This window comes from Scleropages formosus, chromosome 21, assembly GCF_900964775.1.
Source record: "Scleropages formosus chromosome 21, fSclFor1.1, whole genome shotgun sequence".
Taxonomy (NCBI): domain Eukaryota; kingdom Metazoa; phylum Chordata; class Actinopteri; order Osteoglossiformes; family Osteoglossidae; genus Scleropages; species Scleropages formosus.
This window is the reverse complement of record NC_041826.1, coordinates 8,232,461-8,245,283: the sequence shown is the minus strand read 5'-3', so window position 1 is coordinate 8,245,283 and position 12,823 is coordinate 8,232,461. Positions and strand designations below refer to the sequence as shown.

At 48.4% G+C, this 12,823-nt stretch overlaps 1 protein-coding gene across 1 annotated transcript in view; it reads left to right on the top strand.

Moving 5' to 3' along the window:
- The window catches only part of LOC108920255 (alkyldihydroxyacetonephosphate synthase, peroxisomal-like), a 37,758-nt gene that overhangs the window by 1,968 nt on the left and 22,967 nt on the right, over positions 1-12,823 (top strand). The window contains exons 2-10 of the mRNA XM_029247154.1: positions 4,831-4,920; positions 7,025-7,115; positions 7,224-7,344; positions 7,949-8,023; positions 10,031-10,102; positions 10,842-10,921; positions 11,830-11,910; positions 12,218-12,343; positions 12,667-12,775. Of these exons, the coding sequence (XP_029102987.1) occupies positions 4,831-4,920; positions 7,025-7,115; positions 7,224-7,344; positions 7,949-8,023; positions 10,031-10,102; positions 10,842-10,921; positions 11,830-11,910; positions 12,218-12,343; positions 12,667-12,775 (845 nt within the window). The remainder of the gene's footprint in view (positions 1-4,830; positions 4,921-7,024; positions 7,116-7,223; positions 7,345-7,948; positions 8,024-10,030; positions 10,103-10,841; positions 10,922-11,829; positions 11,911-12,217; positions 12,344-12,666; positions 12,776-12,823) is intronic.

Genomic DNA, 12,823 nt, shown 5'->3' with positions numbered 1-12,823 from the left:
AATGCATAATTTCATAGGTCAAGTAGACAAAACACACCAGCCTGTTACACATCATCTGTATGTGTATTGTCTCCAATATACACTGTCTGCAGCTTATTGTTATTTCCAGCGAGGAAAGAGAGGGGCCAGACTCAGTGGTAAGTGGTGGAAAATATTGAGACAAAGTATCTGCTTTCAGAAAAGCGGATAGTTTTTTTTTTTTTCTCCACAGTTTTGTTGGGAGGGCAGATTGTATGTTAAAAAGAGATCTGATTGGTCAGTCATATTATCTGTCTTGTTTATTAATTCTTTATCAGGGCTTACGAATAAACACGAGGAGCGCCAAGTTTGTTTAGAAGGTACGAAAACCCGCATTGCTGACAGCTAATACTGACGCGGATTCTTAGGAATGACACACGTGCGCTGAGGAATTGCCACAGGGAAAGCTTTCGGGGCGTTTGCAGACAGTACGCCAGCAGGTGCTGTTCACCTCCTTAGCAACACTTCTGACATAGTTCTGACACTTTGAAAGGAAATGCGTGCACCTCTGCTCTCGTACAACCGCTTTGAAAGTGGTCGATGTAACAGACAAAAAAAAAAAAAAAAAAAAACAGGTTGGTGTGTTTTATCTACAATCAGATAATATGTTAAGGGACTTTGGTCAAAAACATCAGCTAAATGAATAAAAGTAAAGAGTAGATGTTATGTTCCTCAGCTGATGCTTTTGCCCAAAGGCACTTAATATTTGATCTATAAACACAATCTGACATGGAACAAGCGTCTTCCGAGGGCTCAAACCAGCAGTGTTCCGGGTTACACTTCCCCGGTATTTTTTGAGGGTTAGTATCATCTTTAGTTTCTCGGGCAGTTTAATATTCTTCTGTTTCCTGCTAAGCTGAGCGTGACTGGATGGCTGGATGGTGAGGCATGTTAGTTCAGTGCCTCTTTCACTAAACGGCCACTCCTGCTCGTGTATCTGCCAGAGCTAGAGCATTCTGGAAGAAAAGTGTTTCCCCCCCCATTGCTGTATACACCAGTCGTTACCCTTTTTCCATCGTACAACTTCAGGATTGTTCACTTTGGGAGCCTTGTAGCGACGCTGCAAAGACGAGCGCGTGTTCGGTACTTACGAATGGGAGAAAATACGTGACTTGTTTTGGGACGAGTCAGCCTCCTTTGTTCGGATGACTATTCCGGATGCTGGGCGCGAGCCGTCCTCGATACCAGCTGCAAAGTGATCTTCACGGCGCCGTAATGCTGCCTCCCTCGGGGGGCGGGGAATGTGGTGGCCTTATAATGGGCTTTGATCAAAATGCTCAGTGGGATCTTTCTGCAGAGTGCCTACTGCACTAACGCTAGACTAGTCGGCTAGACCATTGTATAACGATCGGCACCTAATATGACATGAGGATAGGTAAATATTTTTGCCATTTAAAAAAAAATCTAGGCTCTCCTTTGGTGGCAAATCAGAGAGCAGAATGCCCGCAGCCTTACTGTGGTACGGCATTAAAGGAGAACTGCGTGAAGGTATACGGTTTGTTCCGCGTTTGCAAAAGATAAAGGTTAAATATTTCTCATGTTTGTTTTTGCCGGTGCGCCACCGGAGTTTTTGTTGAAAGCATTTAAAGGTCAGTCCTCCGAAAAGTGCTTTGGCACCGTGGTTAATCCCCGGAGGCCTCGAGGGGAACTTATCTGCACACGCTCACCTGCGCCAAATTCACCAGCAGGTGAACCGTGCCAGTCTGTGTGAGAGAGTGAAATTTGAAACCTGGAAGAGACACATCCAGATGGGACTGTGGTGTTGCTGGGTTCTTACTTTAGGGCCCTGTGGGCACCGGTGTGGTAGCTCTGAGCCCCAGCTGTGGGCAGCACCACCTCTTCTGTCGAATGAGCTCACCTGTTGTTCTAGGGCAGGTAAGGAAGTAGTTAAAGAAGGTCCTGTTGTGCACAGTTGGACCACAGAATCACAGGACACACATCCATGGAGATTCTGAGAACCTCTGTGATCTGTGAGGATTCTGTGAGCCTCGTCCCTGACGTTGACCCTGGGGACCTGATTACCGGCTTACATCCAATAAGCTGGTAGCTTAGTGCTTAGAGATGCTGTCTTAGGACCCAAAAATTGCAGGTTTGAATCCCACCTCCAGCTCTAGTACCCTTTATCAAGGTACTTACTCCGATTTGCTCCAGTAAAAATTACCCAGCTGTATAAATGGGTAAATAATTGTAAGTAGCTTTGGAGAAAAGCCTCAGACAAAGGAATAAAAGTAAATAAGGAGCTTACAGCAAGAAACGCCAAGATCTCGGTAATGACACCATCACTTCAGCTAAATAGCTAGAGCTAACTAATGCAGACAAAGTTAAGGTACCACCACAGATTTTCTTCTCTTTGCAGGTTTATGTGGAATTGCAGGTAAACTTTTATGGAGTTATGTGAAATATTAAATGCGTTAAAGGCCTGTGCAGGGGTGTGTCTGAAGTCTCCATCTCTGTGCTTCTGAATAAAGGAACGGTGCCCGGCGCTGATCCACAGCTCTGCTCCTTCGCCAGGTTACGAGCACGGTGAAGCGATGGCGGTGTTCGGGCTGTACCTTTCAGCCGTCGCTCTGCTCCGGAGCCCATTGGGCTCCAAGGGGTATTTATTGGTGCGAAGGGGATGCTCTCGGGGATCCCGCAGGATTAATGGTAATGGAAGGAGTGCTCCATGCGCCACACTGGTTTGTGCAGTAAATTCATTGAGCTCTTCTCTGCTGCAGTGCCCGCTGTGCTGCTGCAATTGGGTGTTTTCTACACGTCGTATAGGTGCCGGGCAAGTCTTTCAGAGGCATCGAAGTCATGAGTAGCAGTTCCACTTTCTGACTCCCCCCCCCCACGCTCGCAGCATTGCAGTTTGCGTGACCTTATAGACTCTTGCGTAGCTTTAGGGATTTATGTACACAGTAGTGTACAGACTTGTGTCGCATTGTAACTTGATGTTTTACAGTGGTGTCACTCTGGGTAAACCTGGGGCAACATCACTGTTTCACTGTTTCTGGAAGAGACACGACACTATACAGCTTGTACAGAAATATTAAAAACGCTGAACTTGATCTTCCCACCAAGGTTATGTAGTAGAAATTGTTTATTTCAGATGTTTGGAGTTCTCCCTCGAAGGGATGTATGACACACTCCTTTTTTTTTTTTTTTTTTTACTTCTGAACGGGGTAAGTAAATGAAGAAACCTCCAGAAGACTTTTTCTTTATGGCCTCCGGTGGCTTTAGATGACCAGTGCGTCCACTGTTAGTGCCAGGAACACTTTGTCAAGAGGATTATGGCAGGATGTATTCCGTACTAGAGGCTGGGTTGCCCGAGGAGACCTTTCTCAGTACTGCCGTTCAGCTCTCACATCTGTTCTTTGGACTGAAAAAGATGCTGCAGATTTTTTTTTATGCACGGGGGCTTGAAAGTTCAAAATCCATACGCTCCTTCCAGTGAACTTCTTCATTACTGTAGGCTATAATAAAAAGGTTTCAAAGAAGTTTTTCCTTTAGGTGTATGTACACGCTGAGGTTTTCAGCCTTTTTTGTGTCTCCCTTGTGTAATGTACAGTGCTGCCTGAAAGTAGAAAAAGGGCTCCTTTTTCATCCCCTATAAGGATGGTCATTATTGCTGTATAAAATATTAAACTTACAAAATCTGAATCTTAAACTTGTAAAATGAATAAGACTTTGATTTAGACACACAATTGTACTTTCCTGCTTGGTTTAACTGGTACAGCTTGGGGTTCGTTTATTTCTACACCTACACTACTTGCGTGTTTCTACTGCAAACACGATTTCCTCTAAAGTAACACATGGAATTGGTCCTTACACACCTGTTATGTCACATGAGAAACACAGATTCTCATTAAATAACGGTTTTGTGGTAAAACAGAAGGGACACAAGGGCTTCACACAGATTCATACTGCAGTGTGTACCTGTATATACCCACCCATAGTCCTAATGTTCAGTCTCACTCCTCCTCAGTTGTTTGGGTCAAAAAAAGATGGTGTTAAACAGGCTGAAATACAGGGCTGTGGTACAGGTGCTTGAGCATCACACTTAGTGCTGAAGTATGGGTGGCACAGTGAGTAACGCTGCTCTCTCACAGTGCCTGGTAATATAGTGGTTAGAGTGACTGCCTTTGGACCCAGAGGTCGCAGGTTTGAGCCTCACTTCTGGCTGTAGTACCCTTGAACAAGATACTTACCCTGAATTGCTCCAGTAAAAATTACCCAGCTGTATAAATGGGTAAATAATTGTAACCTTAACCTAAGTTGCTTTGGAGAAAAGTGTCAGCTAAATGAATAAATGTAAGAGGATATGGGTTTGATCCTCACCCAGTCTCTATGAAGTTTGTATGTTATTCCCATGTCTGTGTGGTCTGGGTTCTCTGGTTTCCTCCCAAACTCCAAAGCCATGCTGTTTAGGTTCCCCCATAGTGTGTGAGCGACAGAGAGTGTGTTCCACTGATGTATGGCTGAGTGACCCAGTGTAAGTCACCGCGGTGAATAATGTATGTGGGCTGATAACACTACATAGAGTTAATTGGAAGTCACTTTGGACAAGAGTGTCTGCTGAATGAAATAATGTAAATGTAAGTATGTGGCTTTAAGTATGTTTGAATTGTAGAATTTCTGAATAAAAAGCCTATCAGTGATGTGTAACACATAGCATAAAAATAAGATTCAAGAATAACAGGTTGTGAGGGGCCACTCTACATAGCAATACCCTGGAGCAGAGGCCATGGTTCTGACGGCCATACGCGGGGAGCTGGTTGTGATCCCAGTCGAGTGGTCATGGTTAACTTTGAGTCGTGTCTTGTTTTCCAGGCAGGAGGTCATGAAGTGGAATGGCTGGGGCTACAGCGACTCCAGGTTCCTTTTCAACAAGAAAGGTCAGGCGGAATTCACCGGCAGGAGGTATGGTGGGCCGACACGCTCCCCTCGCCTTGAACTTTAGTGCCCCCTACCCCTCAGCTCCCCACCACAACGGGGGGCAGGATTAACACACAGCTCAAGTTGTAAACTTGTATCAGAAACCTTTTATTTTATTTTTTTTAAATCAATATTGCTCCAGGTTAAAGCGGCTTTAATTTTCTTCCCGTAACTGAAAGCCTCCTTCTCCTGCACTTATTACCGCTGATAGTTTGTGGCAGCAGTTAGGGTAAGTGCATATTGGCCACGGTTCGGTTGCGGCGCTGCCGTTGCTCCTAGCCATGGGCCTGCTCCTATCCGGGTTATTGATGCAGATACGCCGCTGAATGCGACGGAGAAGCATCCGCCTGGTTTTACTGGGCCATCGCCGTAGGCTGTCTCGGCGAGCGGCTGCTTTGTATTAAAATGATAAACGCAGAGGGTAATACGCGAAACCCTGCTCTAATCAGTCCCTTGTGCTTTTGTGGTGCTGCTGTTTCTGAGGGAAGTCTGTACTTTGGCCCATTTTGTCCCCGGTTCCTGATAAATTTTTAACTTTAGCCACAACACCCATGGGGGTGGTATTGAGAAGTGTGTCGTCTTTTCTTTTCTTTTTTTTTTTTTTCTGTGATGTGGACCGAAAATAGAGCTCCCCGGCTGACTGAGACTTGTCAGGACTGGACTGGGGACACCGAGGCTCTACTGTGCGCAGTGTGACGCTACTGCCATCTAGTGGTCGCTCTGCGAACAGCGCACGCACTCTAGGGCACATTATTTAATAATGAATTTAGAAGAAACACTCTCTTGTACACATGTCAAAATGTTGCCTTTTTGTGTTCAGTTACAGAGCACTTCGATAGCCAGCGTGAAGAATGCCGAGAAAGAGCGTGGCTTGGATGTTATATGAGCGGTGCCTCTCTTTCCGTTGATCTTTTTCATGTTGGGGAATGTGGAGAACATTCGTCTTGGATTGGCTTCAGTCTCTCTTTTTTTCCCCGAACACTGTGGGATAAGGACGTGGCTGCGGTCTGCTCTGGCACAAGGAGGAATTGTTGTGTGCTCCTGGCACCCCTCCACTTCGTGTTGTGCACCTTATCTTGCTCTCGGACGCCAGGAGGCAGGTGCAGCCGAGTTTCCAGTAAATTTCTAGGATTTCGTCCAGGAATGATGAATGGCTAATGAAAAGGATCCTTTACCTGCCAGAGACGGCAACTGTCCACTTTAAAAAGTATTTCCCGCGAGAGCCATGTGGCCGCGGAGCAGGAGAATGCAGTAATCCTTTGTTTCTTTGCTGTGAATGAATAATAAAAGTAAATCCGCTTTCGGCCACATTGTCACACGTGAGCCTGGGAGGGTGACTTTGTCCAGTGCTCAGTTGAAGGCACTGACTTCTCCCTTCTGCTCTCAGCTGAGCGCTCATCTGTGAAAGAGGGACTTTGATTAAATGCGTTTCATGGCACGTTGGACCCGAGGGCTCCCCGGTGTCCTGACGGGTGTCTGCACCGCCGCTGGCCCGATTGGGCCGGAGAAGGAGGAGGGCACGTGTCTGACGGCCCTGCGGCTGTACGCCGCTGATAACCACTCGCTCCTCGACGTGCCGCCGCTCTGTCAGATTTAGACCGTCACACCAGCGGCTCAAGGACACTTGGCAGATCTTAGCGGAACTGGGCCTAAAATAAACAACCTACAGAAGATGTCAGGAGCAAGGGGCGCTGCCACCTCGCGGCACCTGGGCGATGTCCGAGAACGTGGGTTCCATCTGTGTGGAGTTTGTGCATTCTCCCCCCGTGTCTGTGTTGGTTTCCTCCGGGCGCTCGGACTTCCTCCCACGGTCCAAAGACATGCAATTCCGGAGAACTGATGACTGTAATTTGCACTCAGTGTGTGAATGGGTGAGTGTGTGTGTGTGTGGCTATCCCGCGATAGACTGGCCTTCCGTTACTGTGGGTAGAAAATGGTGGTAGAAAATGTCGAAAGCACGGACGCAGTCGTCCTTGGTTAAATGGAAAGGGCAGTTTTGTGCTTTTGAAAATGTTGTGTTTTGTGGGATGTTTTACAGTGTTTTTTGCATCCAGATGTGCTGCTTTCACTGACATGAGCTCAACTGCAGGTACCGGCTGAGTGGGATGGTACTTCCTAGTTTAAAGGACTGGTTTGAGAGCACCTTCGGAGCGAGCCTGCAGCACAAGAGCCCTGCCACTGTGAGTTCTATGTGTGTTTGTTATTGGAGGGAAGAAAAAAAAAAAAGGTTTTCCCCCCTCCCCATGTCCTGTGACTGCACCACACCTCATCTCGCACCTCTGTTCCAGGCCACGCTGAACGCCAGCGCCGTCCCATTTCCCTCCCTCAACGAGGCCTTCCTCCAGGACCTCAAATCCACTGGCATCCCCTTCTCCCATGAGGCGGAGGACAGGGTGTTCCGAGCCCATGGTGAGCCCTCCCCCACGCCCCCAGGGGTGTGTGCAGGACCAACGGCAGAACTGTGCCAATCCTTTCGAAAATAAATATGACCGTTTATTAAATTTACTCTCGGCGCCATTGCGAGGACATCAGCGGTGCGTCGTCATAGCAACAGCTGACACTGTCCACCCAAAGCGAATAATTGTATTATTATATATCATAATTATTATCTGTAATATTGTTACGGCCATTTTTGGGATGTTACAGCTGCACTCTTGTTTCATCCCACTGTTTTATTGCACATTTTGGTACATTTTATATCCCTCCTTCGTGTTTTTTGTTTCCATTTATTTATTATTTATTTATTTATTTATTAAGGTACGCTGTACTTGTGCAGCATTTATTCTTTTACTGTGTTTATACCCTGTTTATATGTAAGGGTTTAATTGGTTGAGTAAGTTGAGCATCTGATAGTTTGTGTTCATTGTCCTTGATTTTGCTCAGACTTTGGCTGATTTGCATAACCGTTCCTGCAACAGGGAATCCACGCGATGGACAGTTCTTTATAAAAAAAAAAAAAAAAAAAAAAAAAATATATGGTTTGCCGATGGCTTCTCTTCCCCTTTTGCCACAGGTCACTGCTTACATGAAATCTTTGCTCTTCGTGAAGGGAAGTTTGGACGTGTCCCGGATCTGGTGGTTTGGCCAAGTGAGTGTCACCCCCGCGGCGATCTGGTGTCGTACGTCTTTGACCGTCTCCCTCCGAGCTGAAGGGGCTTGAAGGGTTAACCGTCCAGTCCAGAGGCACATCCTTGGCAGTACACTTGTGCGTGAGCATAAGAGAGGCTGCTTCCTACAAGGCGCCAGTGGCGAAGGGAGGGGGTGGGTCTCGCCCCAGTACTGGTTTGGACCCGCGCTTGGCAGCGTGAGTTATGTCCCAGAGATTGGTTCTGCTCCGCTTATGGCTGTCGCTATTTTATCATGCAAATGAGTGTTGACGGATGGCTCTGACCCAAATAGCCGACTCCCCGGAGAGCATCAAATCACAGTGCCTCTATTACAAAGCTCAAATTAAAAAGCTGCAGTTAACCTTCCAAACCTAGAAGGCCAACCAAGGCTGCTCTCGGGTTAGTGTGTTTGCCGAGGACCGTCCCACTCTCCTCGCGTGTTTTCGGTGCAGTGCTCACCCGTGTTAATGGAGCTTTACTCCCTGTGAGCGGAGAGTGGCTCGAGGCTCGGGTGGGACGGCTGAAAACATGGGCCAGGTGGTAGCCAGTTCTTTGGATGCAGAGGTTGCGTGTCCGAATCCCACCTCCAGCTGCAAAAATTGCCCCAGTGAAATTTCCCAGCTGTATATAAATGGGTAAGTAATTGTAAGTAGCTTAACATTGTAAGCCACTTTAGAGAAAATTTACATTTTTCCACATAGCTGATGCTTTTCTCCAAAGCAGCTTACAGTACTGAGGTACCTACAGCTGTTTACTTATTTATACAGCTGGGTAGTTTTACTGGAGTAGTACAGGGTAAGTACCTTGCTCAAGGGTACTACAGCTGGAAGTGGGAATTGAACCTATGACTTTTTGGTCAAAGGCAGCAGCGCTAAGCACTACGCTACCAACTATCCCTGTAGATAAATGAGTAATTGTAAACATGATCACACACACACATTTTCAGAACCGCTTGTCCCATACGGGGTCGCGGGGAACCGGAGCCTACCCGGTAACACAGGGCGTAAGGCCGGAGGGGGAGGGGACGCACCCAGGACGGGACGCCAGTCCGCCGCAAGGCACCCCAAGCGGGACTCGAACCCCAGACCCACCGCAGAGCAGGAGTGTGGTCCAACCCACTGCACCACCGCACCCCCAGTCTAAACATGACCAATGTCCTGTTAATTTAACCTCATTCATACTTTATACCGATGCGTGCCGTGGTGGTGGTGCATCAGGCTCATCTAGTCCCTCCTAGCTCCTGGGCTGCAAATTCCAATGTGGGTTTGAATCCTGGGTCAGTCTGTGTCAAGTTTACACATTCTCCTACGTTCAAATTCCTCCTGCAGTCTACAGGTGTGTGTTTCAGGTGAAGTGGTGACTCCACACACACTCACGCTATGTGTTTGTGTGTAATAGCCCTATGATAGACTGGGGTCCTCTCTGGGGCGTACCCTGCCTTTTGCCCTGTGCTTCAGGAACAAGCTCCAGCCTCAACACTGCTGCATCAGGACAAGCAGTTGCTGATGGATGGATGGATGGAGAAGCTGTATGAGGTTCCTGGGCAGTGAAGCACTGTTTCAAAAGCTTTTTGGACTCTGTGATAGATGTACTCAGCAGTTTGCTTGCTCCCATGACATACAGTCCGGTGTAACAGTGACCGTGGTGCCTTCAGCGGTCAGTCCAGTTCGCCCTGACCCCGACGACCCGTTCCGGAACGGTTCACTGCGCTCTCTGGTGCCACCTAAAGGTGGCAATGGTATTGCATAACTCGCAAAAGAACAGCTGGTAATGTAGTGGTTAGTCACTGCCTTTGGAACTAATGGTTGCAGGTTCGATCCCGACCTCCGGCTGTAATACCCTTGAGCAAGGAACTTGCCCTAAATTGCCCCAGTTAAGTTACCCCTCTGTATAAATGGGTAAAGAACACTGTAGGTCACTTTGGCGAAAAGCGTCAGCTAAATGAATAAATGTAAGCGTGACCAAAGCACCTCTCTCTCCTCCTGCAGATTGCCATGAGGATGTGGTGAAAACTGTGGACCTGGCGTGCCGACATAACGTTTGTTTGATACCGTACGGAGGTGAGTGCTTCACCGGACGGTCTCTCCAAGGCGTGCGACCCTTAAACCTTGTTTTTCCCGGTCCGAACAGTAGCGCCCCGTTGGCGTTTAAGATGAAATGTGTGCCTTCGCTCTTCGTGCTTTTGGTGACCGAATGATGCTGAGACTAAAATTACTTTAATAGTTTTCTACAACTTTGCCAGTTAGACGTGTATAGTTAATTGCAGAGACAGATTACAGTGAAACGGCAGATTTTTGCCATAAATCAGTGTGATGTACTCACTCATCTGTGTATCGCACTCCCACCTGCCCAAATTTAATTATACAAAGTCAGCATCTCGGAAAACTTAATTAACAAGTCAGAACTTGAGCTGCGTTTGAGACTGTGGTTCTGGGCTGTTTTTGTATTGTGTGTATTTGAATGAGTTGTCTGGGCTACAATTTCTAATTTGAATGACTCTAAGGGGTTTGTTGTTACAGTGACACTCATGTGTTCTGTTTATTAAGTAGTAACGTGATCGGTGTGCTGCTATAGGAATGGACAGGATTTCTGTTTCAGTCGCTGCTATGTGTCTGTGATGCTTGGTGGTCTGCGCTGATGCCCTGCGTGTGCCAGTAGGGAGGTGGGGGAGAGGGGCTTCTTTCTGATACGCACCCGAGCCAGCAAAGGGGGCCTCGGTGGACCTCAGCTGTGCCAGATGGGCTCTGGATTGTAACGCAGTGCTGCTGCGTAGTGGTCACGCTTCTTCCCTTCCCACAGGAGGAACCAGCGTGTCCAGCGCCCTGGAATGCCCTCCAGATGAGACCCGTTGCATCGTCTCCTTGGATACCTCACAAATGGTGAGCCGCTATGCCGCACTCCCTGCCTGGAAAATTGAGCGCGAACCTACAGCTGGGAGAGGAGGTGGCTTCAGCGGCCTTCGTCATCCTCATTTGAGGATCCGCTTCCGTGGTCGTCGGGCGTGTGCCGACGCGGAGGTCTCTGCGGCTCTCGCACACAGAGACACACACGCACACGCACACTCATGGACACACGTGATAACTCAGGAAGTGCTACCCTGCCAGTGTTCCCAGGATGCACCAGATACTGAGACTGTGCACAGTTGTTTTGATTTTCGTGTGTGGCTACGGTGCTCGGGAGCAAAGGGTTCGAGGAGCCGGTTTGATCCGCTCTGTACAGTGTGGTGGGTGCGAAGTTCTCTTGTGCAAAACTGACCTTGCGATCGTCTGCTCTGCACCCTTAAATATCACTGTTGCCGAGTCTGTGACTTGAACATGGGCACCTGACCCCTCTGCAGCGGCACACTGAGATCACCGTGCCGGGACGAGTCCCGGCTTCGGACTGCACCGTGAAAGGTGCTGCGGGAATGATTGATGGGATGCTTTGGGGGCTCTTGGAACCACAGTGATACCAGAATGGCCCTCATCGTAGGCCTCGCAAGGCCAACATACACCCGTGTGTGTTCAAAACACCATCCTTCGTACTGCCCGTGCTACGGCTGTCAGAGGCTATTGCTGCTGCTTTGCCCTCGATGACCCAGGTTCATTTTTGCTGCAGTAAAAATTACCTTGCTGTTTTAATGGGCACGCCACTGTAAGTGGCTTTGGAGGACAGTATTGGGACCATACGCTTGGGCACCAGCTGGTTTGCGGTTAGAATAAAGCCGGCAGCGCACGGTAAAGAGGTTTGTCTCACCGTCACAGCGGTGTCATAAACGATGATTAAGTGTCCTTTCGTGTGTTTCCAGAGTCGAATACTGTGGATCGACGAGAAGAACCTCACTGCCCACGTGGAAGCCGGAATCGTTGGGCAGGACTTGGAGAGACTGGTACGTGCCCTGGCGACTCGAGTTGGAAATGAGCTTGCGGATGGTTCCCGCGTCCCTTCAGGGAACCTGTGGTTCAGCCCAAGTTTGGGTCGAGTCTCCAACCCGCTGTTTTGTTCACTCCTGCACTGCTGTCCCCTTGGTAACCTCAACACTGCTGTGCTCAAAAGTGTCCAGGAGATGGACACTGTGACACTGTCTTCAGCACTAAGCTGGTGGTCCTGTCAGGCCGATGGGGGTGGATCACATCGTGGCCACATCACCTGCGTTGTCTTTCTGCTCTGACCAACACGTCTCTATCTCCTCACAGCTGAACGAGAGTGGCTATTGCACGGGCCACGAACCCGACTCGATGGAGTTCAGCTCCTTGGGGGGCTGGGTGGCCACCAGGGCCTCCGGCATGAAGAAGAACGTGTATGGCAACATCGAGGACCTGGTACGTACAACGCTTTCTGGCCAAGAATATAAAGTTACTTAAAAAAGAATTACAAGGCTTTTTATTGTGATTATGATGATAATGATTATAAGCAACTAGAAACCGAGACTTATTTTTGAGCGATCAGCCAGCAACGCGCTCCTTTGAACGTTGCCGATCCTTACTCTTGGGGCGATGAATATATATTGATTTGTAATCGTTCACCAATAATGAGCTAATTAGCTAACTGGTGACACGTTGAAATTATAGTCAAAAGGGTGCTTTTGTTTACGTTGTGCGGTCAGATGATGCATGAGCTGTTGTCTTGCCTTCCCGCGGGACAGGTTGTCCACATAAAGATGGTGTGTCCCAGGGGAGTGGTGGAAAAGAGCTGCCAGGGCCCACGCGTGTCCATCGGGCCCGATATCCACCATTTCATCATGGGCTCTGAAGGTGGGTGAGCGGAGCCTCTCGCTTCCACTCGCGGTGTGCGTCTCAGTG